General features: G+C 42.1%; 2 protein-coding genes across 2 annotated transcripts in view; both read right to left on the bottom strand.

The window, feature by feature from the left end:
• PRDX1 (peroxiredoxin 1) overlaps positions 1-26,833 on the bottom strand; it is a 354,741-nt gene that overhangs the window by 327,259 nt on the left and 649 nt on the right. The gene's annotated exons all lie outside the window — the stretch shown is intronic.
• PIK3R3 (phosphoinositide-3-kinase regulatory subunit 3) lies at positions 393-26,833 on the bottom strand. Its single transcript, XM_066324964.1, has 10 exons — positions 26,111-26,833; positions 11,234-11,345; positions 8,851-8,949; positions 7,217-7,397; positions 6,090-6,215; positions 5,185-5,327; positions 3,935-4,111; positions 3,334-3,408; positions 2,849-3,019; positions 393-1,403 (listed from the first exon to the last, which is right to left on the bottom strand). Exons 1-10 carry the CDS (start codon positions 26,214-26,216, stop codon positions 1,202-1,204), a joined length of 1,392 nt encoding a protein of 463 aa, XP_066181061.1. The 5' UTR covers positions 26,217-26,833; the 3' UTR covers positions 393-1,201.

The following is a 26,833-nucleotide window of genomic DNA, read 5'->3' as shown; positions in this document are numbered from 1 at the left end:
CAGAGTAAAATCTTGCTTGGCTGCAGTGGTGTGAGAGTTCAGAACCCAGCTTGCAAAGAACAAATTAGAGGAGATCTAGGATTAGCATGCTCACTTCTTACAACTGGAAGTAACTATACCCCACCAAAGAATTGGGTACAATAAGCCATCCAGGAGCATTTGATTACACCGACCTTTTCTGTACCAAAATCAAGAGTCTGTCACTGTTCAGCAAGAGACCTGCAGCAGGTCAGTGTGAGCTTCATTCTGGTTTACATTCTGAAGCACAGTATCATTAAAACTCTGGAAACAGAATCCCAAGCTGAGGAACAGGAGGGAGAGGGGGTGAAGATGGAGCAGAGTGAGCAATTACATCAGATCAGACAAATTTAGTGTTTTGAAGCCACACAACGTTTAGCTTTTCCTTTTTATTTGTTTCAAGTTTTGGTGCAGAAAGTATGTGCGGATGCTAATGCAACCTCCCCTGTAAGTGCTCGATCTAGCAACGAACAAAGTTTTGGCGTGTTCAGTTTGGTTATGTTTCCTTTAAGCGAAGACCTGTAGTGCCATTGAAACCAAAACTTTGTTACTGTTGGCAAAAAAATAAAGCAACTTTCCTTTTACAAGCATTTTTCCATTTAAATAAAAACCTGAAGCTTTCCCATAATTCCTTTGGTCTTCTCTCACCAAAATTCCATGCTACCTCAAGACAAGCCCTCTTTTGGAAGTCCGGCTGAATCGCAGTGAAGCTGCTAAAATTAGCAGAGAAGAATTGCTGTGGCAGAGTTTCCCCCTAGTTTGTTGGGAGTTTAAGACTGAAAGACATTACCAGTGCCTCAGGTAGAGGCTTCAAATTGTGTCTACTAGAACAAGAGAAAACAAAATCCAATTAGAAGTTCCACTGAAGGTGCCTGGCAAAAAATCATCTCCATAAAATGATGCTCTGCTTCCAGTATTTTCATATGCGTTGCAGTTGAGTTTATTCCCCTCATAAGGAAACAAAAGTATCGGTGTAAAAGCACAGCTGAGCTTTTAAGGTAGCACCAGGACACCTACACCCAAGTTGTCGTCTTGTTGCTGCTAGGCCTCTTTTTGATTCACATTCACAGAATCACTTCTTGTGCAAAACAAGCAGTCTAAGGAGAAAGAATGCCCTCCAAGTTCTAATAAAAATCGTAGAAAAGAATCCAAGATAAGCCAACGCTTTCCTCCTCCCCAAAATTTACCTGCAGAGAGAGGGGGGCATCTGTGCGTAGACAGGATAGGCAAGCCTGACATTTAGGGAATCATTGTGTTGGACAAGGGATGTCTGCTGGTAATGAAGAACCAAATCCTTAAGTGTGCTGTACAGGTTGTATGGTTCTGCAAACCCATAACCTCTTGGAGTGCTGTAGATCACACAGTGTTTCACCTCTCCATCAGCTCTGCAACAAAAGGAAAGAGGAGAGTTTAACATAAAAGGACAAATCCAAAGTGACAGTCTATTAACAATTAACTAATGCAGCAACTCTGCCAGTCACTGGATTACATAATGGAGGACCCAGCAGATGCAAGTGGAGGAGATTAATACAGTCTGTGAAGAAACGGTGCTTCAGGGCATACGATTAAACACTCTTGCATAACAATCCACATAAGAGAGCTCTTCCATCCCAGCAGTACAATTCCCTACTGCATTGTTCTCCAAATGGTCCTTGGGAAAAAAGTCAAGAACTGAACCAAGAAGATAAGCACCCTGGAGTCAGCAATGACTTTGTGCTCAACTCACCTAGAAACCTTTCCGCTAAGCAAAGAAACCAAAACCCACAAATTATCAGGACCTACAAACTATTCCATAAAACACAGCTCTAACCTTCCATGTGCATTTTTTAATGTTAAGCATGGGACGGGTTCAAGCTGATTCATTATCTGAAGCCATAGCGACCGAGTCTCTAACTTGGCAAAGCAGCTACTGGAGCACAGCAATTCCAAAGCTGCCACAAAAACTTATCTGCCAGAAAGATCGGGTATTATGTAATCCCTGTACTGGAGCCTGTTAAAATCCCAGTCACATGTAAGAACAGGTTACTTTGTGCCACCTCTTTGCAAGCCTGTAGCATGATCCCAACCAAACAAAAGCATCTGATGAACCCAACACTTGAGTGACTGCAATGAACAGAACATTGAACACAGCAGAAACTACAGTCTTCAGTTACCTTGAGATGCTAAACCTTCATATATTTATTTCTCAGATTTGTGCTCAGAAGCAATTAACTTCATGTGAAATAAATCAGTGAAAGCATTTTGGACTCCAGGACAAGCTTGAAGGATTTTTAGATAATGGAGTTGGAGTATTTCTGACCTTCATTACACCAGCATAAAATGAAGTGAAATACAAGAAATCAATGCAAGGCTGTGTGAATGTCATTCAAAACTACTGCTCACAAATAATCCTCTGAAGCATCACCATTACCTTACACGTACAAGAAAAAGATCTAGAATTGGGCATATCTGAAAATGAGAATGGAGGCCACACCTTTACAGCCCCACTTTATTTCTTCCCATGTGTACCTTACCAGGGAAGAATATGGGAGAACTAGGCCCTAACTTAAGCCCTTACTACAGAGCTTCAATTGGGATACTTCAGAATTTTGTACTAACTACTGTGGGAACTGCAGAGCCTGCAGGACTACAGTTATTGCACATTCAAAGCACATTTTTGTTACAAAGCTTTTACCATGCTGGGTAATGCCAGGTTACCATTTTCCTACAAACATGCAACACATTCCAATGGGTAGGCCTAAGCTAGGCCTGGCTTTTGTTCTCCAAAATAAAGAGCTTTGGTAGAGATTTATGAATTGAGTCGTTAGAACAAAAAGGAAAACAGACTTACACCACAGAACAAGCATAACATCCTTTCTTGCTACTCTCGCGAATTAAAAATGCTCCGTCAGGTTTCCCACAGAGCAAGTCTTCCGCTTGGATACGGTTGAGATCCCCAACAAACCAAGTTTTCTCATCGTGATGTGGCAGGTTTTCATCTTCTTCATTCACAAAGTATGTGCTGAGAGGATAAATTTGTTAACCAGTGATCAGTAAAGGAGTTCATAAAGCAGAGTTATTTTCACAGAGATCGCATAAAGAAATACCAGAATTGCCCAAATTGGGAGGTCGGGCTCCTAACAAACATATATTTAAGGCTTCCACTTAGATCTTAATTTGAATCCTACATGTTTCAGCAGAGTTGCTGCTTCACATGACATCACATGACTCCAGTCCTTTATTGAGAAACTGGTGTTTTTTGTTACCAACCCCACAAGAGAAAACACTTATTAATGGAACACTTCTCAATAAAATCATATGTATAGTGACACTTACTCATCAATATTTTCATTTTTGATCCCAAGCCAGTCATTTATTCGCTTCTGTCTCACCCCCTTGTGATTAAGCCATCTGCCAGAAGAAGAGAATATTAATACATTACTTCAGAGCACATGTATGGGTTTTCTTAAGTGAGCAAGCTGAAGCTGAGACACAAGAGAAATAGTCTGTGTCCAGCCCAGGGAGATTAGGAGCTGGGTAACAGTGGTGGTGAAATCAAGTGTGGGTATAAGCAACATCTGAGACACCTAACCAAAAAAAAAAAAAAAAAAAAAAAAAAAAAAAAAAAAAAAAAAAAAAAAAAGCAAGCAGTACCATCTGTTGTATTAGCAACTACAGGTTTTGTTTATAACTAATTTTTCTTAAATTCTTTATTTACGGGAGTTGCAGAATGTGCACCTAGTTGTGGCTGGCTCTTTAAATAATGAAGTAAAGAAGAGGCCAACTAGCTCTCAGACATCTGCCAGACTGTAGCACCTTAACACCAGCAGAACTTTAGTTCTGAAAAGAAAACTAAACTCTCATTATCCTGATGGAAACAGCCATTAATCAGATTCATCAGAGACACTATTCTGAGGTATGGGTCAGGCTTACTTACACAAGATACTGATCTCTGATTTTGCGGAGCTGAATTAGGTCAGGCTTGATACTGTTCATTTTCTTATCAGTCTCCCTGTTGTCCAGAGCTTGTTTCTTCAAGTCTTGTTCCAGGCGCATTTTACTGTCATGGATCTCACCCAGGCGTGATTTTAATTTTTCATAGTTCATCATTATCCTGCAAATGAGTATGAGAGAAGAGGTCAAACCAGCCCAGAAGGACTGAACCTACTGGCAGCCCTTACAGAAGAGTATCACAGAAATACCGTAACAGCAACTCCTCCCTTTGACCACCTCATCCTTACATGAAAATTACTGTATGAGTGACAGGAAAGACCTCCTGCCAGAGGGCCTGCAACCTTCGGTTTAGCATAATATATTTCATTCTGGCAGAGATGCAGGAACAGATTCTCTGTAGGAAGGTAAGCTAGAACAGATTCCTCCTTCACTATCAGATTCAGTTTTTGTTTTATCAGTTATGTGAGCGCACCACAGGTATCAGCAACAGCAAGATTTCAAATGCAAACTTCAATTACTATCAAGAGCTACCAGGAAGTAATGCTGCCTGTCTCTTCATTCAATATTAGTTTGCAGGTTTTGTGTCACTCAGGAAAATTACATATTTTGCTCGTTAATTGTCTTTACTCAGAATGAAGCACTCCAAAATGCATGTGAGATTGTTGCAGGTGACTGTTTCTGGTCCAAAAGCCTCCTCAAGGTGGTTTATAAAGCACAGTGTCAAGTCAGGCATTATACTTGGCCTTTCTTCAAAGGCCCAGATCCAGCTTTTTCTGCTAATACCTTCTTGGAAGGGCAGTTTCAAACAATGCACTCACTGAATTTGTTAGATCATAGCTACTAATCATTGATCTTATTTGAAAGTTACTAAAACAGACTATGGACAATGAGATTTACCAGATTTATGTGCCTTTCATGGTTTTTAAGTACAGACTTCTCTGAATTATATTCTGAGAAAATCCAAATAGAAAATGGATAAGCAAATTAAATCATTATTTCCTGTTGCTTCCTGGTCCTCATCATAGTATCTCGATTTACTGAAGTTAAGAAAGGATAATCCAGAGATTTCCCAGCAATTCCTTGAGAAAAGAGAGCTTTACTGAAGGCTGAGCTACCTTGAGGGAAGGTCTCAGAAAACACTGAGCTTACAGAGTGGTTTATATGATGCTGTAATGGCAGTGTCAGTGTGGACACCACGTTTCCCAGGTGAGCAAACACAACCTGAGAGCTCACCGTTCAATTTCTTTGTCGTTGCCCTCCCTGCGGAATCGCTCGATGTATTCTTTGCTGTATCGCTCTTGCGAGTGGCACTGTTCCTCAAATATCTTAATTGTTTCATTAAATGCTTCGATTGCAGTTCTCTTCATCTGAATTTCCTATGTAAGAAAAGAGTCCTTCATCATTTGCTCATAATACAGACAACAATGCAAGGCTTGATTATGTTCCCTAAACTGAGAAGATGATCTTTCCCCCCTCCCCCACTAAATTAAAATAGGATTAATCACCTTTAAATTCAGTCAAATGTCTGAGCAGGGTTAGGAAAGAACTGGGCAGACTTAGTCCCTGTAAGTCTACCCGCCTCCCCTACATGACTCTCTCTATTAGGCTCTGAACCCCTCAAACATTTTAGTCATATTTTCCATCTTAGTTTGCAGGAAGACTGCCAGCAAACCTCTTCCCCATATATGAGCTATCTTATTTTACAAAAAGCAGTCCAAATACCGTATTCACGCTTCCTTAATGCATAATATCTGGTAACTGACTTGCATGTGATTTCACAAAAAACCTGGACAAACTCCTCTACAACTCTCACTGCAGCATGTGGCAGCTGGAAATACTCAGCAGCCAAGGAAGAAGCATGCAGTGTAAAGCTTGTAAGTGTTGGCCTTCTCCACAGCTTTACCTTATACTAAAACTTCAGCTCCTCTTTCTTCCTTGTCCCACACCACACCTCTAGGACTACCAGCAACAAGCAATATTCACTGTTTCCATCAAATATGAAACTTCCTTGCTCTATTCCACAATTTACTAAGATTTTTCCTTATATTACCTTTATTAGCCTTAACCTGTTAAAACAATTTTCTTTGCTTTTTAAACAACAATAAACCCACTCTGCAAAGAGCCAAAGCAGCACCAACCTGAGATGTCCTGGTATATTCTTCATACAATTTGTCGTACTCTTTGCTCTTTTCCTGATACTGAGCATGGTATTCTTGAAGCTTTTTACCTACTGCATCTATATTATCTTCTTTCACCAATTGATCCTGCACACACAAAGAGCTATTAAGTCTTCAAGCAAAGCAGCTTTTGCTTAAGAGTATTCATTTGTCCACTTATGCACATTTGCATTTTACAGATATTAGCATCATGATTTATAATCCAGTTTCTAGAGAGCACTGTGTCTAAATCTGCCTTCCTTTGTGTAACATGCTCCACAGTTTACAGACGCAAGGAACTGGAACTGTGGGACATCAAGAGCTGTGCCAAAACACTAAACTTCCAAAAACACACCACATTTTACTTTCGGGATTGTTATCCCTGGTTCAAGAAAGAAGGGAGTAAATTGCTTTAAATCTTCAATTAAAGATCAGAGTGGTGTTTTTTTGGGGGTTTTGTTTGTTTGTTTGTTTGTTGTTTTTTTTTTTTGGTTGGTTGGTTGGTTGGTTGGTTTTTGTTTTGGGGTTGTTTTTTTTGTTCTTTTCTAAAAAGCTCTGCAGTTCTTTTTCCTTAATGCAAAAGTATGTTTTGGGCTACTGAACAAAAGTTGAAAAAAATGTTCCTGAAAAATGTAGATGGCTATGCACAGAGTGAGCAGCTGCAGAGCTCACATGGGTAGCACTGGCTAGAACAGTGCTCAGAGGATTCACAAGGGTCCAAGGAGAAATTAAAAAGTTTCTCAGAGATTCAACTCTGCTGCCTGTCAAGAGTTTCAATTCTTTGTCGGGCTCACTCAGATAGAGACTGGAAAACCTGATAAAATGTAGCAGCTTAGACCTAGAAGATGCAAGTGAGGCCAAATATGAAAATTCTTTTTTTTCCTGTTAAAAAAAATTAAAATAATAATAAAAAAATAGAATAAAAATGTAAAAAATATTTTTAAACTTATAAAAATAAAAATTAGAAATAAATAAATAAACAAATCATTAAAATAATTCTAAAAAGTCATGCTATTCATAGAGAACCCCCAAAATTATATACACATCTGCATTTTTTTTTTTCTTGTCTGCAGTAAAAGCTATTGGGATCTGTCTGCTGAAGGCCTTACCTGCTGGTACCGGGACACGGGATACATCAACTTCACATCGAGCTTGGGGTTGTACTGAGCCAGGGACTCATTGCGGTAGTGGTTAATGAGCTCCACCACCGAATTAAATGTCAGCGGATCAGAAAAGCCGTATTTTCCGTCCCGATGATAGATCTTTATCAGTTTGTTGTTGCCACCCTTCCTGTAAAGGACAGTCGTTCAGAGGTTTTACTGCGTCCCTCCCACCCCTCATCAGCACTAAGGCTGCTGACAAAGGCACCAGTGAAATTCCTGGGCAAGTGGCTCCCACACTGCACACCTTCACAGTGATTCTTTACACAGCAGCAGTATTAAGTAGTTTAAGAGTCAATACACACAGAATTATCATCAGATTATTTGAACAGGAGCAAAGCCCAAAGTAAATCTCTTCCTATGTGTTCATTCTGGAGCCAGCTTATGGTATTTAAGTCTAGCTTTGCCAGAAGTTTTGGAAGGGAAAAGGAGGATGCTGAAGGCTAAATAAAGGAGCCGTAAGAAAACTCAAACCCATAATTTCCTGCAATTCAGGGTCACTAATAGTACTCAAGTGAGTACAGACTTATACAATTATTAATGAATCTTTTTGAGTTAAGGGTGCTAATACAGGATACACGAACATACAAAATCCTTTGAGGATTACAAGATGGATGTAAATTTAGTTATCCAGATTTATACATTCTAGTGTTTTCCCCAAATATAGTGCTTATTTCTTCCTTTTTTTCCCCACAACAGACTGCTTAGACACTGTTCTGTCCTTCTCCTGCACTTACAGTTTTCCCTCCTAAATACAGCTGCATTCAGTAAAATAACTATATCATGCCAAACCTTAGCACACAGGCTGTGAACTTGGAGACAGAAGTTGAAGCAGAATTTTAACTACACCCCTTGGGATCAAACCTACCACTAAGGCAATGGAATTTCACGGGCAGGATCAAGTACCTGCTGTATCACAGTAACTCCCAAGGGTGTGCTACAAGGGCTGTGGCTTCCGTGCCTCACCTGCTTGTCCCTAACAATCACCTTTGGGAGCCTGTCAGAGGCAAGTGGCTGGGCAGGCTGGGCAAGGCACCAGAGCCAGTCACATGAGGTTTCTGCCTAACTGCAGCAGACAGGGCTGGGGCAGCTCTGGGAAACCTGCCACTTGCAGATGATTTTAATGAAGAAAAGAACACAGCTCCAAGTCAGTATTTCCTAAACTTTAGATCAGAAAGCCCAAGATACTCTTTTTACCAAGACATTTTGTTCAGTTCTGCAGAGCTGCACACTGATGTGGTATTCAACACTCTCCCATTAATTAAAGGCCTGGTTTACAAACACCTTTTATCTTAGCAGCTCTAAAACTATGAAGCACTCCTGAGCAGCTCTCCTCCCTGAGTCCCGTCTCACCTAAGACCCTTAGTGAGGATCTTAGTGAGTATTTAGTGAGGGGCAGGACTCAATGCACAGAGCAGAACTGACTCTCAGAGCTGGCTCTTTATTTGCTTGTTCTGCGATGTGCAGAACTGGGAACATCTCTCGGCTTGAGCCACATGAGCTTTACACAGTCAGGGCTGACAGTGGTATGGCAAGAGCTCCTCAGGGTTTTGCTGAGGGGACCACAAGTGCCCAGTGCTCACCGCAGCGTCAGAGTGTAATCTCCCTGCATCTTGGTCGATGCGTCGCGCACCAGGAACGTTCCATCTGGCATGTCTCGTAGTTTGTCATTGACTTCTTCCCTGCAGAATGGAAAGGGAGGCAAATTCAGAAGTGCTGAGGAAATAATCACCTTTGCCACAGGTAGAACATCACACCCAGCAACACCAAGGTCTGCAGAGTTCAATCTTCTGTCACGCTCAGGCTCTCCAGTTTTTTAGGACACCTAAAGCAAGTCCCAACTTGTGTAGCTGTGCTAAAGGAAAAGTAGCTGCAGTCAACTGCCACTTAGGAAGGAGTCTCTGTTTAAACAACAGTAGCAGCTGTGACTCAGTTCACAACCTTTCACTTTAATCTGCTCAGGTTTTAAAGTCCACACTGAAACAGGTGCCCTTTGAGAAGCCAGTCCTGACCTCTTAAGACACGGTCTCTAGAATCACAGCTCAAAGGTGCCTAGAGTTTAGCACAGTTTTAGTCTCAAGAGCTCGTTATTGGCTTAACTCTGATCTTATTTACAGCCCTTTTAAACCACTACAACCTTGCTAGCTTCAGCACAACTTTTCCTTATTTACAACTGAGGCAGAAGGATAGTCAGTACAGAGCTTTAGGCTAAACCAAGAAATCTTTTAGTGAAAGTGAGTACCTGTAAGCATTAAGAAAATTATTTCAGCTGAAGAGATATGCATCTTGCTTACGAGCATTTCACCCAGATTATGTAACTCACTTTATAACAGCTCTCTCAAAGGTTTTCCCTCAAAGGAAACCCTAAGCTCTTTTTAATACAGTCATTTGGAAACTAAAGTTTCTCAGGTAGCCTCAACATTGTCTAGGTGCTGTAGGAAGCCTAGCTGAATCTTACAAAGAAAAATCAACAGCAGCTCTTTTTGTTCAAATACTAAGGAACAAAAGTATTCCAAAGAATAGCCTTAGCTTTGATTTAGCTACCTGAAAACTATTCTGTTAGTAAAACTGACTCCTACTGAGTATCACATGCTCATATCCATTCACTCTCCTCAAACCATTTTAGAGATTGGACCCAGTTAACTCCTTTTTGAATGGACAGATATGACCTACAGGTTTGGGCCTGCAAGCTGCACCCTGGAGCTCATGACAGAATTTTCAGCACAAGTTCTTGACTAAAGAACATTGTTCCTGCCCTGCTAGCCTGATGCAGCTGGCTGCCAAACCAGGGTCATAAACAATTCCATCTTTACATGAGCGTGTATCAAGTTTTAATCTAATAAAGCCACTCCAATGCGATTTGCAGTGCATTAGCTCCTGACATCATGTGCACTGGTAATTGAGGGACAAATCCACAGTCAATAAACTGATACCAATATTGAGCAGTTTTAAACAAACTCTGCCTAGTGGGTTTTGTGATCAGGTTTTGCCACTCTGCTTCAGCTTAAAATTAACAGAAAAATATCTCTGCCAAGGCCCTTCAAAAGCAAGATCTATGAGAGTTTGCTTTATAAAAAGATAAGGGTGGTACAATAAAGATATGAAAACTTTATTTCCCTTCTCAGAACGCCAGTGAGCTCAAGTGGCAAACATATTCTTCATGCCTCTGTCTGCCAAAGTGCTTCAAAGTATTATCTGCACAAGTCTGAGCAATTGCTGATCACACTCCCAGCACGCTCGCCCGTCCTCTTACAGCTCCAAATTCTAGACTCTTCAGAAGTGTCTTAAGAGATGACTGAACATCTCAGTTCCTTCATGCAATTAAGTATATAAAAACAGGCCTTTCATTTTCTGAACCTAGTCCAAGCCATCTATTTTCTCAAGTGCATAGAAAAGGCTTTTCTTCAGAGGCAAAACTTAATTTGTTTGGTACGTGTCTCTATCATTTACTCAGCACAGCTGGGTGATGGTTAGCATTTGTAAGAGCTATTTTTCATACTACCATGTAATAGAAATTAATATAGCTGAAATTTTAAAGAAACGTTAAAGAAACCAAAAAGAAGAATGCAACTCCTTTTATCCTGAAATATTATTTTTATACTGAAATTTTGCTGAACTGCATGCATTCCAGGATTGCATGCTTACAACATTTTATTAAATATCAGATTCAAAGCATTTCTCGTATTTTCAAAGATTGTGTATGTGGACAAATTTAGAAACTCAAAAATTACTGTCACTAAGACAGGCAATAACTGCACCAGAAGAGCAACAACTTAAATATCCTGAAACCAGCTGAATACTTTCACTTAGGTGCTTTGCCAAGCACAGTCCTAAAGCATCCCCCTCCATTAAAATGCTGCCTGCAATAGGCATGTTCTTTTTGTCTTGAATTCTAGCAGGCTTATCCTACTTTTATCAATATCTATTAATAAATTTTAATTAATAGATTCCAGCAATATTGCTTACCTTGAGATGTCCCCCCAGTACCACTCTGCTTCCTGCAGAGAGAAACTGGAATTGTCCTTTATTCCATTTGTATTGACTGGAGTCATTGGTTTGGGGGGCTTTGGAGGAAGAGCTGAAAATGAAAAACAGATTAACAAAAGGTAAACAGGAGAAAAAGCAAATAATCACAAAACTGTTAATGAAATAAGACAGTAAAAAAAGCAAGAGAAAATGTGCATCTTGAACTCAGCCTTCAAGCTCTCTCAAACCCAATGGAACTTGTAATCTTAAAGGAAGTCTGAAGTCAACTGTTCCACTGTGATACGAGATTTTTTAGTATCAAACACTCGCTTGAGGGAGGGGAAAAGTAAGGAGTATGAGGAAATGTGAGTTTTTGTTAAAAGAAGACTGGAGCAGGCACGACTACAAGGGCAGGTGCCGCCTAAAGCTCCAAACAAATGACAAAGGTGTATTGTGTTTGAAAGCCACAGCCTGGAGAGCACTGGGCACCACTGTGGAAAAACTCCAGTTGCTGAGGCATCAGCAGTCCTGAAGCCAACCCACAAGAGCAAACAGGTGAACTCTTCAGAGGGAAAAACACTGCTAGAGAGCAGTGGTGGCTGGGCAGGGCAGTATCTGTCACAGACCCGAGGTTCACGTTTCACACTGGGTTTGTCATTTAGGCTCCTGTCTGGAACAAAGGCTGTGACTCTTTGAGTACTACAGGACATGAAGTGATAAGGGAAGGGGACAGGGGATGTTAGATAACTGTTAGAGTGCCTGCACTGCTTTGCATAGCTGAATTGTTTACCACAGGAAAGGGGACGCTACAGATGCCTGACAGGCAGAACTGCACACCTGCAGGGCTTGGTGCATGCCTGCCCAGAATTCTCCTATCCTGAATTCATGGCAAACAGGCTTTTACTTCCATTCTCAAAATAGGTTACACAATGTAAGAGCATACAAGACACCAAAGCTGTTTCTGTTTGGCCAGTTTTTGCTCAAACAACTTTATCATTAATCTGATTGTAAGCCCTGAATCAGTAATTCAGCAGTCACAGGCATGTTCATGTACTGGGAAAGACTGGTCTGTGAGCAGTAATGCATTATACATTTTCTTTTTTATTTTCTTTGGGAAAGGCGTCCTGAATGCTCTTCCCTGTTTTGCAAAGACCAGATGCTTCATCAAGAACACTGCCACCAAAAATGAGCATTTTTTAAGGCATTTCATGAGAGTGTTCTACAGAGGGACAGGTCACATTCGCATTCCGAGTAAGAAAGCAGCTACACACATTGATTTGCTGCTAGCACCTGAACATCTGTGCTCCCAGCCCCGTGCCCTCGCCATCAGATTACACAAGCACCAGTGAGCAGGCCTGATACAGTGACAACAGCCATCTTTCAGATGCACAATCCCCATGTACACACAGAAACACAAATAGAGGCAGCAGAAAGAAGATTTTGATCTCCAGCTTCAGCACGGAATGGCTTAGCACTGAGAGGTGTGCTACTTGGCACCATGCAGCTGCTCACCTCCGAGCCACACCTCCCACATTAAAGAAGAGAAAACAGGCTTCCAACTGCAGTTCCAAATACCATTTCATGCTGAATATCCAACACAGTAACTTCACTGTTCTCTGACAAACCAGTAGATGCTTTAATTGAGCCAATCTAAACTAAATCTGAACCTTGACCCAGACGTTTGCACCCTGGGGTTGCTGACCAAACACCTGATTCAGATAGCAGCATTCATTCTGTGGGACCGAGCATTAAACTGTAGCATACAGGTTCTTTTTATGGGGTGAGCTGGGAACTTTCAGGTGTGCACACATCTAGTGAGGCAATAACAGGTCTTGTTGTAAAAGGAAGGTGAAAACCTTCGGATTCAGTGAAGTAGCTTCCTGGTTACGAAGCTTCAGTTATTCCTAGCTCAACTACTACGGTTGTTTGTGTAGCGCACAAGTATTTGCACAAAGCACCATTGAGAGCAAGACACAGCTCCAACCCTACTTTGCTTGAAGCTCCCAGCCCCATCCAGGGTCAGAGGAACACATATTCAGGCTAAACCTGTGGAATCAATTGTATTCACTGTGCTGTTCCATCCCCCCCACCCCCATTCAAGGTTCCTGAATTAAAAAAAATGTCATCAGGTCCTCCCTGCTCCCAACATCACATCTGGGACAGGACAGCTACAGCACTTCTGAGTCTCATCAGTGTCTGCATGTCACAGTAAATCTGAGTTCAGAAAACCTGTAGATCCACTCCAGAATGTTTTGTAGGCTCTGAGTCATCAAAAAGTATATTAAGTTTTACATAAAAACCACAAAAGAAGGCAGAGCTCTTAGAGAACTGTACCAGCATCTGCAATTATTTCAATGGGACTTTCAGATTAAGGCCTGGACATATCAACAACTTCAAGGTATTCTACAGTGTAAAAAGCCTGTTTTACACTGGTAGTAGGGGCTTCCCAGAAGGGGCTTTCAAGTATTCTCTAGAGTACTTGAATACTTCTCTAGTCCTCCTTGTAAGAAGGGCTCACTCCAAAGCACTGGGGACAGAAAAGCAAACTAAGAAAGTCTAGAAAGGCAAGGAATGGGAGTTTGGCCTCAGAACACTAGATATTACACCAAGTGCCCCTACTACAGGTGGGAACTTTTCCTTTCCCTTAATAGGCAGATATCAGTTCTCACTATCAGGGATTGCCTACGGAACTTCATTCTTCATGAGAAAACTGGAAGGAAATTCTTTCAGGGACAAAAATAAGGCTTGGACCAGTTCCTGTAAAACCTGACTCATGGAAGCCAGTCCTTTACACAATAGACTTTTGAAAAATGCTTTTTAATAGTTTGCACATTTCAAAAAATACAAAACTATTTGCAAGGGTGGATCTTGTTTCCAGAGAGCTATGTATCTAATTCTTTACTTTCAATGCTTTGAGCTCTTTGAGTCATAATAGATTTTCCCCTGTACTGGATACAGAACCAGGCGCTTGCTCTTGCTTTAATCCATAGGCCAACAACCCCATCCAATTCAGCATTTCTTGGCTAGCCTCTCAGCCCATAGACTTTAGTCTGTACAAATGGAGAACATTCAGAAAGGTAGTTTAAAAACCTCACAGCCCAGCCCCTTTGATAACAAAGGGGAATATTTTGTAATAGCATGGCAAGGCTACTGCAACACAGCAGCATCCACCACACTGCTGCTCTCCTAACACTGGCCAACAGGTTGCTAGGAGAGGAATCCTAAAGTTTTTGCTTAGTACTTAGATGGTACTAACAACTCTGCTAGGAGAAAACCTGTGCTGTTTCTATGAGAAGCTACAGAGAGCCTCAAAGAGTCCACAGATTTTGATTTAAAATTCAAAATAAACCAGTTTTATATACCTTACACAATGAATATTAGAGAGCTAAAATCCTAGAGAAAAGTAAAATAAGACTGGCTTAAAGACAACAGAAATGCTTTCAAGAGCAGCCGTGTTTCTTTCCACATCACTGAGTCCAATTCTGATCTAGCCACAGGCACAATTTTACTTTATCTCAAAACCAGCTCTGATTAAAGTGAATGATCCTGATGGTTTCTTGCCTCCTTTTTCCTGGGAGGGAAACACTGATCACAAATGATCAACAGCACAACAGATCTATCCGTTCTAATAAAGAACTTTCTCTTTGCACCAGATATACGAGCATCCTTCCCCTGCCATGTCTCTAGGACACCTTTAGAGCACAGATATTTCCAGACCCCAAAAGGTGACAGCTCAGTTGTACCCTTCACTCTCACATGAGAACATTCCAAAGATCAGGTTCAGCCTTCAGTGACCGCCTGGCAATGAGAGCAGACTGGCTCTCCCTCATGCATTCACGGGCATATCTGGTTTTAATTTCTCTAGCAACTCTAGCTCCCTCTTTCTCGCTTTCCCAGGCAGACTAGCTTGAGCTAAATCCCAATCCCAGCTCAGTGTCACTTAGAAGGGGGAAGTAAAAACGAGCTGGTGATGGAGCAGAGGGATGGCAGCCAATGTGTGCTGGGAGTGGGATCGGATGTTGCTGATGTCAGCCCCGGAGGCCGCTGTGCCATCTCCAGCAGGTACCTTCAGCTGAGCTGCTCCCACAGCTGCTGTGCAGGGCCTCCGAGAGAAAAGCCCATGGATTGGGCTCTGCCAAAGGTAGTCTTGGGATGCTTTGACTGTGCAGAATTGTTTTTTGAAAAGGCAACTCGTGACTTTAACTGAGTTGACTCTCTGAGATTCGAAGCGCCTCCAACGCTGAGGCAAAGCTGGCAAGCATCTGAAGTCCAACACGGCGGTATTTCTTTTAAAGTCTCTCGTAAAAAATCGTGGGCTATATTAATCCTGAACTTAACTCCAGTGAAGTAGGCTGTGACTTCAATGAGATACACACATTCCCCCAGTCAGGTTTTGCATAAAAATTTTTACAAGTTTACATGATCTAAGAGCCACCGAACCCTGTGTGTGAGGGTTTTCAGTGGCATTGATTCAGGAGTAAAACAGGAAGAATGCTTCAGTTATCCAAGTGCCATATACTATGCAGTACCCAGTCAAGCAGGCTGTTTCTTCTCTGGCTGCAGTATTTGCATATAAAATCAACCTGCCAGTTAATTAAACTCTAATTTTCAGTTTTAAGGCAGATGCCACTTAGCCTAACAATGGCTCCACAGCTTATTTCTTCCAGTATTTTCTAAGAGCTTCAAGACAGATACTTAAAAGCACAGTGGGTTTAAATGCAGCATTAAATCTACCTTACTGTTACAAATAATCACAACTACCAAGTACTGATAAAGTCAATTTTAAGTCCCTCAGCACTTCCACGGCCTTGTTTACTAGCGTTCTTTCTGATGCTCTCAATCGACTCTCTCTCCACATTGTGACAAGCAGAAAACAGATCAGAGGATTTCCAAGACAGTTACTCAGCTTCAAAAAGGCTGATGTACAGTAGATACCCTGCAAAGTGTAATATAGAGCTCTACAAAGTGTCATTGCTATGGAAACATGCAAGTAATCTGTGGTTAGGCCAGCTAACATTTTAATGACATAGTCCTTGAGGACAGAAGGGTTTTCCCTTTGGAGATATAGATGAAGACTCGGAATGAAAATGTAGGCTAGCTTTGTTGAAGAGAAAAATTCTCCCCAATCTTTAACTGCTCTCAAACACTCTTCTCAACTCCTCTAACACATTTCAGGCAAAGCCTCAAAATCTTTCCCTCCCTCAGGAGTCCTGTTCTCGTCCCTGCTGCATGAGAACCCCTCAAAGGTATCTGTGAAAAAAAGCACAGGCTTCAGCAGAGGTTTTCCAGCTGACAAAGAGGAGGGTCATGTGCACCTGCTGACAGCAGCTCATTCCCCACCACTGGCAGGTAAATCATCTTGGCAGCTCCACATCTCAGTTCTCCTGCCAAGACCCCTTTCGCAGAGCGTTGAGCACCGATGCCCTTCGAAGCCGCCCTTCCTCAAAGGGCAGCAAATGTGCACAGAAAACTGCTCTGGGAACAGGGAAGGAAGCTCCTTGATGGAATTATTGCTGGCCACAGAACCTCAGGCATGCTCACATTTTCACCCTCCTCCCCCAAAATAGGCAAGATGCCAAGGAGTAAGACATATTCAAAGAATTGAAGTCTTTCAATATCTCATTACAGAAAACAGCAGACAAGTTGGCAGAAAGCCAGGCAGGCTTCCAATGAAAACACTCCCATTATAGCTTTGCTTGTGTTTCTATGAACTTTTATAAAAAACAACACCTTTAAGAAATATTTCAGGTTTTATTAATTGGCTTTTTTGATAAAGAAATGTTTTGTTTGAAAACTCCCCAGCTATCCAGCCCTCTCCCACAGCTCCCAATCACTGTTTCACCTCCTACAGCCTGACAGGCTTCTGCTGCACTCTGTTCCTCATGAGCATCCACAGCTACTGCACAGGTAAAAATATTATCTGCTCTGGGACACCTGCAGAACAGAGGACAATAGTGTGTGAAGAGGCTGGATCAAATTCAGCATTTCTTTGGGCATTTCAAAAGCATCTCTCACTACTTTTCAAGCCCTATTACCTCACAGGCTGAGATATAAGAAATGGAAGATGTTCAGTCAGACAAATGACATGGGGATCTTTGACTTTGGTACCAAACCAGAGCTCCTCCCCTTCATTCCAGCCTTAGCATGAAGGTGCAAAGCCAAAAACCCCTCAGCTTCCCAATTATTTTCGCTGCCCAAAGGAAAACAGTTTTACTTCCAACCCAGAGCCCAATGTAACTGGGACAAAGCTACAGCAGTGCCAGAGGTTCCATGACCAACAGGATTGAGGCGACTGTCCCAAAATTAACATGAGGAGGATAAAAAGGATAAGTTCTCTTTCACCTACCAGGCATATTTAGCATACTCTTATTGAACTAGAGAGGTTTTAGAACTTTTGCCATGTTTCATCACTCAAAGATTATCAGTACCCAGCATCACATGCCTGGCTCACACAAGGAAGGAATAATTTTATCATGCAGACAGCAGGCCCAGACTTCTGCCAAGTCGGGATGAAAGTCCATGACAGACATTTTATTGCCATGAAAATTTCAGATATTCAACAAGAATATTGTACTTTACAGTGTCAAATGTCAGGTCTAGAAGACTTTACAGCAAAAGTAAATGTAAAGTGCATGGAGCAAGGAGTTTCCCTTTTTTGCTTTCTAATTAAAGCAGCTCCTCATCTGCCTTCACGGAAGAAACACCACAGCATATTTTCTACTCCTCCACAGGCAGAGTCTTCAAAACACTATTAAAAGAACTCTTTGGTCAATATGTGGGAATAGATTTTTTTGACAAGAGCAAGGAAAACACAAAATTCAGAATAATCAAAGAAGTACAGTGATTGAGAATGAAGAACTGCCTTCTCATTGTAGAAGACAGAAAATGAAGTCAGCCCCAACCAGTGACAGCTATGGCTAAGAGACATACCAAAGCCAAAAGAAAAACATTTTTTAAATAATAACTAATTTTAAATAATAAATAATTTAGATAAAAACAGCTTAAGGCTGTTTCCCCAGGTATTTCAAAGACTAAACATCCATCCAGATGTCAGGTACAAACCTCACAGGGGATCCAATTCACAGAAATAATTGGTGCTACTGAGAAGGTTCCTGCACAAGAGCCTATTTAAAAATAATAATACAGCTGCAAATGCATATGATTCTTGCTGCTCTAAGCAGTATTTTATTTCAGCTTACCACTAGCTCCAATCTTTCAGAGCAGTATGTAAAACTGTTCCTCATACAGTACCTGTCCTTGTGCTATGTCAAACCATTTTCTAGTTACCAAAGTACAAATATTTCAACACCACCTAAATTGCTAGGAGAGAGCCATCTAAATCAAGATAAAAAGGTGTATTTCTAAATCAAGATCAAAAGTCTAAATCAAGACTCCAGAAGAAATCTGAAGGTAAAGAAGTATTCAGAGGGAATCTGTTGTACACTTTGTCATGAGTCATCTTTTTTAAGAACCTTGATCTTGAAGGAAGCTCCACCGAGGCAGAAGTCCCAATCCCTGGGATCCCACGCAGTGCCTGCAGCAGAAGGGGAGATTCAGAGCAGACATGGAAGAGTCAAGCCCAGCCATTGTTCATGCTCAGATTCAATCTCCTTACTCAGTACATGGTGATCTTCAAAGTATTTTAATGAAATCCATTTCAGAGCAGCACCTCAACTTCTCTCACTGCCCCAAAACTTATCAGTGAGACTGTACCCTTCAAAACTGAAAGGATCTTAAACACCCATCTCATTGATTTAAGCTGTCTTGTATCCTTCAAGAGGCACTCTTGGAGACAGGAGATGAATCAGGGTAATGAAGGCAAAACCACCAAAGATTTCTAATCTGACACTTGGGAGCAGTCCCTTGAGGGCCAAGGATGTAGATTCTGACAATGTCCCCAGGAAAACTGCACAGGGCAGAGCAGCAGGAGTAGTGACAGCCTGGGAAACTCAACTACAGTATACAAATTCAGGTTGCAACAGACAACAAAACTTACAGGCATAATATTGTCAATGGACTTCTCATCCATTTCACCTCTAAGACATTTTCCTAGGACAGGTGTCAAGTGCAAGCCCTACTGCCTACACTCAAAAAGCCCCACACATCAACAGTGAGCCAAGTTCCCCCCTTTACAGCAAATTTTCTTGAACTCCATTGCAGCAGCTGCGCCTCCAGGGGTCCTGTTTGGATATTTTAAGGGGAGGCATGTAAGGAAGGAAGAAATTCCTCCAAAAGAAAAGATGACTGTGTCCAGCATCAGATTTTAGAGACTCCAGAGACAAAGTTAGGATGAGGCTACATAAGGTAAAAACCTAAAAAAAAAGGGCTCCAGTATTCTTCTTTCAAGGGTTAGAGGAAGAAACTAACAGAGAGTAAGAAGTAGTTAACAAAAGGAAAGGATTATGTTCGGAAGGAAAAACTGACCTGAGGTACAAGAGTCACAAAGTGACACTGAATCAAAAGTCAAGTTATTCTGTAGGAAATGAACAAACAATACTAAGGAGTAGATTGGTATTTTTATAATTCTTCCAAACCCACCAACTTTTGTGCAGAGAAATGTGATGTTTTTGAAGCCATTTCTAAGTAACTATGTGTCATCTTCAGGGCTTTCTGCTTTTAGAAGTAACATTCCTATGAAGTACCACTAAAATCACAAAAACTGGTGGAGTCTGGGTGAATGCTGGAAGCAGTCACAGGCTGAAGTATTTAATCTCCTTTTTCAAAGTGCTCTGGATGGAAGGCATCCATCTTGAGTGTGCTGCTGCACTCAAAGCCAGTGAAGATCCTGGATCCTGTTCAGCCACAGGAAAGCTTCAGAGCTCATTGTGCTTCAGCACCAGGATTCACCAGGCAGCTGGCTGGTGTTCAGCAGGGCAGCTGGAGTCCTTTTTGGAAAGGGCTACAAGAGGCAACACCTGCACTTTGCCTTTTTTTTTTTTTTTTTTTTGTACTGTATTAATCCTTGTTAAGCTCCCCATATATAGACACTTTTCTTCAGAATTAGAAAAACTTAAGATACTGGAACATTGCAGAACCTTTGTTCGTTGAGTGGAGGACGCAGCAAACTTGAAGGACAATGAAAATATCTTCTAAAGAAGTAACATCCACTCACACTGTTTGGGGACCCAGCACCAGCTCATTGCTGTAGTCTATATTATGTGGAGAAGCGAATTCTTGCTTACTTAGCTATTGTGCAGACTTTAACCTGTCAGAAGAAATGAGATAAAAAGCAGAAGAAAAGACGACAATCTGACTCATTTCCATAGAGGCACTTAGTACATGAGCAGAGATTGCTCCTTAAGCATTACTCAGCAACCTACTTTACAAAAATGAGTTTTCCAAAAAATCCAACTAGAACACACCTACTGCTTTAATGGGACTGAAGTTTTACAGCAACCTGTTTCAACACAGTTAACAGTCTTTCTGACAATAATAAAGCCTAAGCTTTAAAACACACAGGGCATGCTGATAAAAGTATTCTTTATTCTTCTCTAGCTCTCTGCCCAAAAAGTGACTCACTAAACAACCAACATGAGGTGATGTAAGGCACCCAACTGCGCTCAGTCCTGGGCGCAGATGTGTATGACCAGCTATGCCTCTGTTTTCCCAAGCTGTAGAGCAAAGATAAGGACAAACAGCTTCAGTCTGGAATAAGATAATCATGCAGGCAATGGCAAAGACACAAGTCAACTCTGCTGCTTGGGAAAGCAAAAGGCCCCACAGAAAACTCCAGGAAGTTTTTTCCTTTTAAACATGTGAGACAGAAGGAACATCACGATTAACTCCTGTCAGGTACAGGAATTATGCAATACACAAAACTGTTCGGAACAACAATTGCAGAAATAACATTTGCTGCTGAAACACATGTTGAAGAGCTTAGTCTCTTCTCAGAATGTCCCCTTGCGTTTTATAAAGCCTACAGCTTTAAGGACACTGAGCTGAAAAACTCCCTTTAGCAAGTTTTGCCTCCCCAACTATTTCTACATAATCTGAAAAGCTAGCGATAAAAAATGTCAGCCTTTTAAGGCAGGCTCTCTCATCTCAAGCAAAACAGCATTTCACTTTCTATTAATGATGCTATTTTTTGTGGTCATGTATTTAATTGAAAGCTGATGAGTGATATTCTTTAACAGTTAGAGTCATCAAAATGAAAACGACATGCAAAGAATGCAAAAGCAAGCCTAAAAATGCAATCAGAAATAAAAGAATGGTTACAGAAGTCATTAAATAAAAAGGTCAGTAGAAAACTTTAGGTGAAACAAGAACAGAATACAAGCATTTCATACCACTGTCCTCATAGAAGCTGAGACTTCAATCCAAACAATTTCCCAGATATCCAGAACTCAGTGACTGAGCTTTATTTATTCCCTGATCTACCCCAAATCAGCCTGCACAAACTTTCCTTCTGTAACAGGGAAACTCTCAATCCCAGACATCTACTTTTTTTGAAATATGTTTCCAGCAAGTTTTAAATTTGCAAAAAAGACAGCTGAAGCTCCAGTGCTGTTGTTTTGAATACATGCACTAGTACAACTACTTTTTTTTTTTTTTTTAAGATGTGCAAGTACGGAGCTTTTCTTTGATAAGCTTCTGGAGTCAGATAAGCTGAAGGACAACACTGACAATGCTATTCAAATTTGCATCTGTTCTCCCACTGGAAAACTAGTCAGGCATGGACAGGCAGTGTTCACCTACATCTGGCTACTGTGTACCACAAACCCAATTTGAGAAGCCACATTCAGTTTCCACTATAACACTGATAATGATACAGCACGCCTGGAATCCCAGTAAACACTGCCCTTGAGCTCGGAACCCTGTGTTTTCCAAATTACAATTACAGTATCGCTCCCCTAAAATAAGGGTTGTCAAATTACATATGAGAAGAAAATAGAAACTATAATGAATAAATATGGTCTTTCCCTTTACTTGTCTCACTCATACACTGGCAGCGCTGCTTCTACAAAGCACACTAAACTAAGTGGCCCACAGATTATTGCTCCCCCCACTTAATTATTGAAAGATTTTGTAGCAACAGCATTGTTACAGCATATGAGGCAAGGCAAAGCACTGTTCTTGAAAAAGACAGCTGGATCGAGTTATAAATGTAGTTGGTCATATTTCAGGGTTCAAACAGGTAGCTTCCATATAGCTTTAGGTCAAAGAGTTATTGTACAATCTGTTCATAGACAGAGCCCATTCTGCATTAGGAAGCCTACCTTAAACTTGTGGTTTTCTTCATAACCCACACAAAGGAAACTAACCTCTAATTTGTAGTTGAGCCAAATATCTTTGCTGACATCTGTATCAGAAATCCCAGCGGAACACTCTTACTGATTTTCATTCAACTGTGACAAAATGTATTCAGTGATTACACATTTTATCACCAATACAACTGATAATGTATCCCAGATCTACAGAGGGAAAAGACATTACTCAGCCCTTCCAAACAGAAGTGAGGCAATACATAGGTAGATAGTGGTGCTTTAGATACTCTGGTAACTTTTGCAGTCAATTTGAAATCCTCTGTTCAAAAATTTCTGGCAGTAACAACTTTTTTTGCAGACCTGAACTGGTGTTGTCAAATAAACTAAATTCAACCCAGAACCTATTTTCTTGTCTTTTCACACAGCAAGACCCACAGCAACAACAAACACATGAGTGAACCCCTGACAGTTCCCCAATGCCAGAGCCAGCACATGAAGCTGCTACAGTCACAATACTCTAATCCATCATTAGAAAGTTGAGAAGCTCCTATGTTAGCTACATGCAAGTGATGGCCCCAGTTGTGTCTTTAGAGACTGAAAGTTACTGGTTGCATGTATTGTTATTTGCCATAAAGAGATCCTCCCTTATGCCAGTGATATATGTATAAATGTGAAATAAAATGTAAGCAGAAGGAAAAAGCATGAGGTAACAGGAGTCACCCTTCTGGCTGTCACCACTGTAGCTCCTGTGTTAGTTGTACTGCTCTAAATTATGCTTTGTGAGGCTGGCAGAGCTGCATCCCTAGTTCCACCACTCTGTTTGGGAAAACTGTCCCAATGCCTACGTTTAGGATGGATTAAAGCCTAGCAGAAAGCTTTCAGTTCCTTGCTGCCTGACTGCCTCTGCTCGAGTTGAGAAAAACTCAAGTGAGAGAGAGGCGTTATTACTTTTATTTCTGAACTTTGGAGCAAACCTTGTAGCAGAGAGGCTGGAGGACCTGCCTCTGAACATCCATTTACACCTACAGCCCCGAACAGCAAACACAAGCACACTGATAAGCTGCTGCAGGTGCACTGAGGCCTGACAGAAGCTCCGGCTGCGCTGCAGGCTGCCTGCCATCACCAGATTTTATTTCTGCATTATTATTGGGCAAGGCTAAGGTGGGTATTAAGACGGCCTGCCAAGATAAATTAAAGGTCTACTGGCCCTTAACGAGAAACAGTATCCCCACCCTCGGCTCGGAGGTTACGGGTGACACCGCACATTACGTTCACCTTGCTTTTGTCTTCTGCCTCAAGTTTAGACGCAGTAAAAATGTAATCGGGGCAGTGATGCGTGAGCGCAGACACTCGGCTCCCGGGATCCGCCAGTGCCCGGTGCTGCGGCACAAAACCCGAGCGGGGCTCTCCGGGCTCCGGCCGAGGGAACAAAAGCGCTGTGGGGCAGGCGGCGGGGGGCACATCGCTGCCCCGGGCGCTGCCGAGCGAACGCCGCCGCTCAGCCCCACGGCGGCCCCGGCCACCGCGCCGAAAACCTCCGCTCATTTTTGTTGGGAGCGGGCCAAAGGGAGCTGTGGTTGTTACCGGGTGCAAACGCAGTGACTTTGTCCCAAGGCATGCCGAGTGCTTAAGGCTTCCAAATAAATTCCTCCACACTCCCCTTGGGGATGACCTATCATCCCAGGCCAGAAAATGCTTTCCCACCCTGTCTTCAGACAAGGAGAAGGCAGACCCCCTCTGCCACACTCTCCCCTCCCTGCAATTTAAAAGTTACGATTCTACAAAATCAGGGCATAGACAGGGGGATTATCCTATACATCGCTTCCAGCTCTGGCTCATCTAGTTTAAAAATATGAAAGATAAAGTTACTGAACACTTCAGGGATCAGCCTGTAACACGAAGTCCTTTTGCTAACTGGTGTTTGGACTGTACAGATCCTTGATCCCTGACAAGAGGGCTCCAGTGATGGAAGCATTGGCATTATTAATGATAGAAGAGCTGCTTCTTAATGTAAACTTTGAAAGGCTTCCTAAGAATTTTGCATGGCCAAATTCCTGCAAAAACCCTGGAAAGTTGTTTTCTGACCAGTTCAGTTCGTCCAGCCCCTTTTAGCAGCCTCCTTACACTAAGCCATTCAAGGGGCTTTATTCTTTTTTAAATAAAAGCCCCACACTAATTGCTTTAAGTCACTTACAATGGGACTTGGGTTTTTGTTCATTTGATACAAGCACACATAAATACTTACCTCGTGAATAGTTAAAAATCAAAAGCATTTACAAGAAAGATAGCCTTTAAAATTCGCAGAAGTTATTTGATTGAACTTTAGGCTTTCAGGAGTAACATCTAAAAATAGGTAGTGTCAGCTATGCAAGAATTTAATGAGCAGTGGCCAGTGCTGTGTGTCTGAGAGATCTGTCCAATTTTATAAGCGTCAGAATTACCAAAAGAAGCAAGTACAGGTCCTTGAGATCCAAAAATCTCAGGATGGTCACCTCCTCCTGTTTTAATTAAAGTACCACACACCTCCAGAGAGAAAAATACAGCTTGCTGCGCTGAAACAAAGAGAATAAACCACACTTGCAGATACATGCTACAATTCAGGCACAGGTTTAAAAGCACATTCTGAAAGTACGCGCCCCATAAAAGACAGCACTTAGAAGTACTTATTTGCTATCAATTTCTCTGCAGGCCAAGACTTTTGGTGTATATTTTACTTCTGGCTGTACAGATCAGAGACCTGAGAAGATAAAGGCCCTTCAATTACCTTACTGCTTCAGCCTGTTTGACTCTTACAGGTACAGATACAGTTTCACCAGTACCCATTTATGCTTAGTTGAATTCATTTACCAAAGAAAGACTCATCCTCTCCTCCCCACAAGCCTTCCCTCCCTCTTCAGACACAAAAGAAACTTTCTGCCCCATCTAAAAACTTCAGGAAAGCAAAGAATAATACGTTTCCCCATTTTCAGCACTAGCAATCCATGGAAGAGGGAGGGAAGAAAAAGTGCATCAAATCCTTTTGAACAAGGTTATTACGTGTTATCAAAGTAACTGTGCCTCCAGGGATGTATTCCATCCAGCCTGTTCCCAAGTATTATCCCCTCATCACCAAAGCCCAGCGACAACACACACCTCATCTGTCACTGCTGGAAGAGAACTGGGGAGAAAAGGGTCTTGGAGACTGTAAAAGCGATTAAACTGGAACTGAATGGAGGTGGGTAAATCACCACCATCAAAGTGTTACAGGCACATAAAGGCACACAGGTGAAGAGGATAATAAAAGCGCTCCTCTAAGAGTGAATGCGGCCGAAATATACGCTTTTCAATAAAGGTTTTGAAAAAAGGACACACGGGAGAGGGGCTGCTAGCAGCTCTCCCCCACCCCCCCACCTCCTTCCATCTCCCAAAAGGCACCATAAATTACTCTTATCCTCCCACCTCCCCCACAAAAACCCCCAGTATGAAAATACTTTAGCCCAGGAGACAGCGAGTTCAAGTCCCTGGGAAGTTTACACAAAGTTAAAGTACAGATATTAATTTTCACCCCTTCCCTCCCCCTCTCCTTTTATTTTACAAGGGAAAAGTCTGCAGGAGGAAGGAGGGCAGGGATGGACGGCAGTCCCCGACCCGCTGCCAGAGGTGCGGGGGCAGCTCTCAGGCTTCGGCTCCCTACCTGGAGGGTCCATTTCAATGTAAAATATCAGCTCAGTGGAATAGGGCATCATCACTTCCCTCCAGTCCGTGTCATCGCGGTCCATATCCCACACCGTGTTGTACATCGCGACAGCCAAGTCCGGCAGGGTCAGAAATAAAGAGGTTGGACAGCTCGGCTTTTAATCGAGAGGTGAAAAAATAAAGGGATTAAAAAAAAAAAAAAAAAAAAAAAAGGAAAACAAAGCCGAGAAAAATTCACCTCGGTCTAAAAAAACACTTCTAGCAAAAAGGGAAAAAAAAATTTAAATCGCGAAATCGAACTTAAAAAAAGCGTCCACGCAAGTCACCTCAGCAGCTGCCCTGCAGGAACTAAAGATAGGTAGGTATATATATAATATATATAGAGAGAGTGCTTCTTTTTGTTTTAAAAGACACCTTTCCACAGAAAAGCCACTTTCCTGAATTCTCTCTAAAAATCGCCGTTCTCGGGGTATTTTTAAAACAAGCCCCCCACAGGAAAGCCAGGGGATGGTGGGAAGCAGCGGATAAAAAGGGGCGATTTCAGTCTCTGGATGAATTCTTTCCGCCGGCGGAGGACGAGAAAGGAGGCAGCGGCGGCGGGCAACAATACGTGCAGGCGCGGAGCCCGAGCGGGGCGGGCGGCGCTGTGCCCGCGGTGCGGTGCGCGCCGGCGGGGCTGGGTGCGCGGGGCTCAGCGGCGGGCGGGCGGCCCGCGGCGGGG

Source organism: Sylvia atricapilla, chromosome 9, assembly GCF_009819655.1.
Source record: "Sylvia atricapilla isolate bSylAtr1 chromosome 9, bSylAtr1.pri, whole genome shotgun sequence".
Classification (NCBI taxonomy): Eukaryota; Metazoa; Chordata; class Aves; order Passeriformes; family Sylviidae; genus Sylvia; species Sylvia atricapilla.
The sequence above is the reverse complement of the archived record's forward strand: the minus strand, read 5'-3'. Positions and strand labels throughout refer to the sequence as shown.

Bases quoted from the DNA above. Each gene is read 5' to 3' on its own strand.
- PIK3R3 (XM_066324964.1), bottom strand. From the start codon at position 26,216: ATGTACAACACGGTGTGGGATATGGACCGCGATGACACGGACTGGAGG. The intron at 8,950-11,233 runs GTAAGCAATATT...TCCATTCTGCAG, and splicing joins TACTGGGGGGACATCTCAAG to GGAAGAAGTCAATGACAAAC. The intron at 3,020-3,333 runs GTAAGTGTCACT...TTATCCTCTCAG, and splicing joins AAAAATGAAAATATTGATGA to CACATACTTTGTGAATGAAG.